Below are 5,862 nucleotides of genomic sequence, written 5' to 3'. Positions count from 1 at the left end.
ACCCTTAGCAACATTTTTGGAATCCTGAGGCACAAATTTTCCGACTATAGGAAATATTACTTGCGGAGCAACTCAAGCTATTTGTGTGTAAATATAAAAAAGAAATTTATCCTCTAATAGTTCATTTTCTACTAGTTGTTCCACTGGCACAATATTTTCTTTCAACTTTGCCAAAATAGTTTGTTGCACTTAGAAACAACATTAATTGACTAATTGACTATAGCTTGTTAGGATACCTAACTCCTGGCGGATGAACTTGCTCTTGGTTCATTCTTCTCCAATACATCCAAGGAGATAGAGATGATTTGAGTATATTTGGTTCTAGTTGCGATGGTAATGGGTTAATAACAAGGTGTGTCTTGTTCATGTCGACTCATCACACCATTGACAATGCACATGAAAAATCTATGGCTCAGTTTTTTCCATGAATAAAACTTTGTTTGAGATGCATTGAAATTATCTATACTCATCAAAACACTAGCATGTCAACATTAGAGATTATTATGTTTTATCACTATAATATCGTGCCTGCTATGTCCATATATGGTAGACGTTCCACCTAGAAAAGGAAAAACTGCTAAACGACGTATCGACATATCGTTCTATCTATACAATTGGGGTGTGGGCCACGTGGGCCGTGCGTGCCTATATGATAGCCTTCGGTAGGAGTTCGTGACTCGCTCTCTCTGAAGAGACATAAAAGCTCTTAAAAACTTCTTTTAAATCTTCAGGCCCATCTTTTCCCGCTTGTCATAGAGTTTTTGAATATCAAGGCCCAAATCTTTCCCGCTCGATCCAAATTTTTGGAATCTCAAAGCCCAATTCTTCCATGCTCAATATGGATCCTTATTGTATGTTAACGTAGAAGATTGCAATCTCATGAATGAGGTAGAGCGTGGTTCGTAATCGTTAATGAGCGTTTTAAACCATGTTTGAACTTTTCATTGGTTGAAACTCACCCTAGCTACATTGGGATTTTTTTTTGGGGGGGGGGGATCCATTAAACTTTACGTAAGATTTCAACCTAAAATCTACTCGAAACCTATGTAGGCATCAAAAGAATATCATTTTGGAAGCCATTATGCTATGCCTAGCAACACTTTAAAGAAATTAATGAAATGCTTAGCTGCTCATTTAATATGCACTGATTTTACCGCAAAAAGTTTTGAGAGACATAACTGAGTGCCTAATTTGAGCATAGACTGTCGAATTCTCAGGCGCAGGCTGTGCTGCGCACTCAACAGCTGGCATCCAAAGGCACCTGAATCTTTTGCACATTGGCAGCCGGAGACGGCGTGCCCCTACCAATTCACTCCTACCAGTCAACACCGCACGACATGCCCCAAGCGGTCGTCTTCTCTCTCTCCTCCATGTAAACCCCTCTGCCCTTGTCGCCGGGGTCCCACGCGTAGTAGCCCGAAAGGAGCCAGACGGTGCCGGGCCGCCGGCTGCGCCTTCTCCGCGCAGGCACGCACGCCCTCGCCGACGGACAGCTGGGCCCACCGCCTCGCTTCCTGATCCCGCCTCGACCGGTCCACGTGAGCCGCGCGCACCACCGGCTTCCTCGGCACACGAGATCGAAAGCCGCCCATCGCGAGCGCCACGCGACGGGGCGCCGGCTGATCGCCGCCGTCCACGTCCAGCCCCCGCGAGATCCACGTCAGGATACCCATCCCGCCGGGCCGTCCTCCTGTCGCGCATCCGCGCCATGCAGCGCCGATCCGACGGCTGCCCGCCGCGGCCGGGGGCTATTTAAAGCGGACCCGACCCCACCCGTTCCTCACTTGTCTTGCGCTCCTTCCGCTACCGGTAGTATAGAAGAGGAGGATGAGAAGCAGTGAGGCCAGCGCGCAGGATCATGGCGTGCGCGTGCCCGTGCCACAGCCAGCGGTTCTCCTTCCGCTAGTACTACTAGTAGTAGATAAGAAGGAGATGAGTAGCAGTGAGACGAGCGCGCAAGATCATGGCGTGCCCGTGGCCGAGCCTCAGGCTCCCGCGGCCGAGGCCGAGGCCAAGAGGATGACCGCCCCGGCGGTGCGCCGGCGGCAGGAGATTTTCCTGATGAACCGCATGGCGTCCTCGGACGACGGGGAGAACGTGTGGGCCAAGAGCGCGCGCCCGGCGTCCGGCACCTCCTCGGGCTCGTCCGGGGGGTCGGCCAAGGTGGCGCCGGAGCCGCAGCAAGGGCCCGCGGCGGCGGCGGCGTGGCCGAAGAGCCTGTCGCATGGCGTGCACTCCGTGATCGGGCGGCGGCGGCGCATGGAGGACGCGGTGGCCATCGCGGCGCCGCTGGTGGCGGCGGCCGCGGCGGGGGAGGAGAAGAGCGGAGAGGGGGAGGAGAAGAGCGGGAAGGAGGAGGGGGACGGCGGCTGGGCGCCGGAGTTCTTCGCGGTGTACGACGGGCACGGCGCGGCCTGGGTGGCGGAGGCGTGCCTGGAGCGTCTGCACGTGGTGCTCGCCGAGGAGCTGGCGCGCCTGCGCCTGGCGAGCGGCGGCGGCGACGATGCCAGCGCGCGGTGGAGGGAGGCCATGCTGGCCGCCTTCGCCCGCGTGGACGACGAGGTCGCCGTCGTCCAGATCGCGACCAAGGACAGCACCACCGTGGAACCGCACGGCTCCACGGCCTTGGTGGTGGTGGTGGAGCCCCGCCGCATCGTGGTCGCCAACTGCGGCGACTCCCGCGCCGTGCTCTGCCGCGGCGGCGCCGCCGTGCCGCTCTCCACCGACCACAAGGTAACTCACTACAACCAGTGCCCAGCTCACGCAGTCACGCCACGCGCTACATTACCCCGCCCCACCAAAACAAGCTCAGGTGGGGCGGCGGCGAGCTGGTAGCTCGCCAAGTGCCCCCCACAGATCCGCATTAGTTTTAGACCCGGCTGCGAATTAGGGAGCGCATCGCCCCTGACGCACGCGTCGACGTCGCCGTCATGACGCCATTGCCTGCCGTCCCGTGCCCCCGGGATCTTTTTTTTCCTTCTTCCGGCCGGGGATCACACACGCAGGTGGCGCCCGGCCGGTCGCAAAGCCAGGAGGCTTTTATTCTGGCGTGCGGGCCGTGTCGAAGCGTGGGCGCTCGCCTGACCTCGCCCCTGCCGCAGGTTGGTTTCGCCAGCCAGCAGCCAGTCGCGCACCCGTTTCTCGCTTTGGGCAAGGGCGCCCCTGCACGGCTAGCCCGGGTCCCTTGTAGCGCTGCGCCAAACTGGAAGGCGAGGGGTTTGTTACGGTAGACGCCAAGCGGCGGGCGGGGTGGCCTACACCTGGCTGGGGCCCCGGTCACGCGGCGGAGCTGGCGACACGTCGGGCGCGGGGTGGAGTTCCCCATCGGGCCAAGGCACGGTGCCCCGAGGGGGCGGCCGGGCGGGCGTGCCCGGCCGCGGTTACCGATCGGGGTCGGTGTAAAGCGAGCTCCACTGCATCTGGCGTGCATGCTGTGCCTGGTTATCTGTGATGGGCTCGGCTCCTTTTGCACCGGGAAGGATGCTCGCTCAGGCCATTTCAGTTTACCAAACCGGGAAGAGATGGATCCCCCTTGTCTCTTGTACAGATGCCTGAAACGATTTAGGATCCGCTAACAGAATGATCTGGGCTCAGTATTTGCTTCCAGCTCACGCGGCGCTGAATGTTGCTGCCCTCTCACTAGCGAGCAGAGTTAGTGCTGTACTACTTTTAACCGGGGCCATTACTGGTTACTAATTTTAAGTGGTCGCTGCAGACAGAGCTCGACTTCGTTGAGCCTAAGGTTCTGACAATCTGACTAGTAGAGTATGACTAACATATATGCTCGAGTGCAGACTGCTCTCTTGCGGAATGAAACCGCAAAGGTTCCATTGTAGTAACCGGATCGTGATATCAGTTCAGTGGGGTGGTACCTGTGTCTGTGTGTGCACTGCAGCAAGAGAGAGAGAGAAGAATTTTTTTTTGTTTTCTTTAGGTAGTTAGCTTGGTTCAGTATCCTTGTGATTAGTACCGACATCTGCTCCTGTAGTTTCTTTGAAAGCTTCAGATGGGAGCAGCTTTGTGTTTTAGTTCCCTGAATTACCATTTGGTTGTGTGAAATAGTCTACTACTATTTCAAGTTCTTTAGTTTACCTATGTCGTCATATCCCTTGGTAAAGTTGGGTGCTTTTGCGGCTCTCTGCAAAGCATTTCTTCGATTGTTATGTACAGTTAGTCAGTACTAATTTTGCTTCAAACATGCCACATAGGATGCTTCCATTCAAACTGACACCTTCTAGGTGAGTTATTTTGGCTTTTATTAATTTCCTCAAATACTAGGTCGATCAATCTGAAAAAAAAATAGAGTAGAGTTTGATGCAGAAGGCTTGTACAACAAATGTTTACGGTAGGCTTTAAAAATAGGCAGAATGTAATATGTAATAAATGGTGCTCTAAGTTCTGCAATGTCTACTCATTGTCTGAGCCCAGATTTGGAGTTAGTTAAAGCGATGTGTATTTTGTCCGCCGATGCAGTGCACTGTTGAATTACTCTATCGTGGTTCACTTCGAGATTTCCTTTCCTATTACTACCGTACTTGTCTTACAGTTTCAGCTTTGTCTAACACGTATTGTTTGTCACAGGTAATGCTAATGAGACTTTGTTTTACATGTACAGCCAGATCGCCCGGATGAGCTGGAGAGGATAGAATCAGCAGGTGGCCAGATCATCTACTGGCAGGGCCCCCGTGTCCTGGGGGTGCTTGCAATGTCAAGGTCAATTGGTACGATGATGTCTCCTTAATTTTGTTCTATATATTGTCCATGTGAGTGAAGATTACAATCCATGTCTCGGTGAACCCGAAATGCCCAATTCATATATATACTCCCATGTGACAAGACATTACCGTACAGATTTTACTCGACCTATTTGGATCGATCACAGCTGCATTTCTTCTTCTGCCTGCCATTTCATCAGGAGACTATTTCATGAAGCCATCCATGTCAGCCGAGCCGGAGGTGACGGTGACGGACCGCACGGACACGGACGAGTTCATCATCCTGGCGAGCGACGGGCTGTGGGACGTCATGTCCAACGAGTTCGCCTGCAAGGTCGCGCGGTACTGCCTGAGCGGGCGCGCGGCGGCCAAGTGCCCCGCGACGGTCGGCGGGAGCTCGGCCAGAGACGCCGCCGCGCTGCTGGTGGAGATGGCGGCGGCGCGGGGCAGCGACGACAACATCAGCGTCGTGGTCGTCGAGCTCAGGCGCCTGGCGTGGAGGAAGAAGCAGGCTGCTAGTAGCCAGCGTAACGGCAGGATGTAGCCTGAAGGCGTCCCCTCCGGCTAGCTCGTCGCGATATATAAAGCATGCATGGCGACGGAGCGAGGGAAGAGAGGAAAATTCGCAGTATGACGGGACGAAAGTGTGAACAAAAAAGATGGGCTTTGAGAGCTATCTGCTCCTATATGCTGTAGTAGCTAATACTCATAGCCCGTTCCGTTGTATTATGCAATAGATGGTTCTTTGACATGGATGTGGCATTCCGGCCGATGGAAAGCATAATTGTGCATGGGATGCTTTTTAACTAGTTCTGATCGTCTCTTGTTCATGTCGGATTACTACCCTGCTGTTTTAGCTGATGAAGCAGAGATGTTAGCGTATCGATCTGATTCCGATCCGCTGCTGTATTTTCTCTTTTCACCACTCTCGTAGCGAAAACAGGCAAGAGTTCAAGCGGCCGTGCTACTGCAAACGTGGATGCATGGCTACTACGTACGTCGGTAGGAGTTCGCGCTGCGGTAGTCCGCCTCGCTGCTGTATTTTCTTTCCCCGATAGACACTCGCGTTAGGCGTATACCGCCTCCGTTCCAAATAGTAGTTCGTTTTGGCAAGATATATAAATTTTACTATGTAGACTATATATAT

General features: G+C 53.8%; 1 protein-coding gene across 1 annotated transcript; it reads left to right on the top strand.

The window, feature by feature from the left end:
* Positions 1-1,808: 1,808 nt before the first annotated feature.
* On the top strand, positions 1,809-5,499 carry LOC112894642 (probable protein phosphatase 2C 8). Its single transcript, XM_025962413.1, has 3 exons — positions 1,809-2,733; positions 4,616-4,721; positions 4,916-5,499. Exons 1-3 carry the CDS (start codon positions 1,828-1,830, stop codon positions 5,257-5,259), a joined length of 1,356 nt encoding a protein of 451 aa, XP_025818198.1. The 5' UTR covers positions 1,809-1,827; the 3' UTR covers positions 5,260-5,499.
* The last annotated feature ends 363 nt before the right edge of the window (positions 5,500-5,862 follow it).

This window comes from Panicum hallii, chromosome 5 (genome assembly GCF_002211085.1).
Source record: "Panicum hallii strain FIL2 chromosome 5, PHallii_v3.1, whole genome shotgun sequence".
NCBI classification, from domain to species: Eukaryota; Viridiplantae; Streptophyta; class Magnoliopsida; order Poales; family Poaceae; genus Panicum; species Panicum hallii.
This window is presented reverse-complemented; position numbering and strand designations above follow the sequence as displayed.

Bases quoted from the DNA above. Each gene is read 5' to 3' on its own strand.
- LOC112894642 (XM_025962413.1), top strand. From the start codon at position 1,828: ATGAGAAGCAGTGAGGCCAGCGCGCAGGATCATGGCGTGCGCGTGCCC. The intron at 2,734-4,615 runs GTAACTCACTAC...TTACATGTACAG, and splicing joins CGCTCTCCACCGACCACAAG to CCAGATCGCCCGGATGAGCT. The intron at 4,722-4,915 runs GTACGATGATGT...CCATTTCATCAG, and splicing joins TGCAATGTCAAGGTCAATTG to GAGACTATTTCATGAAGCCA.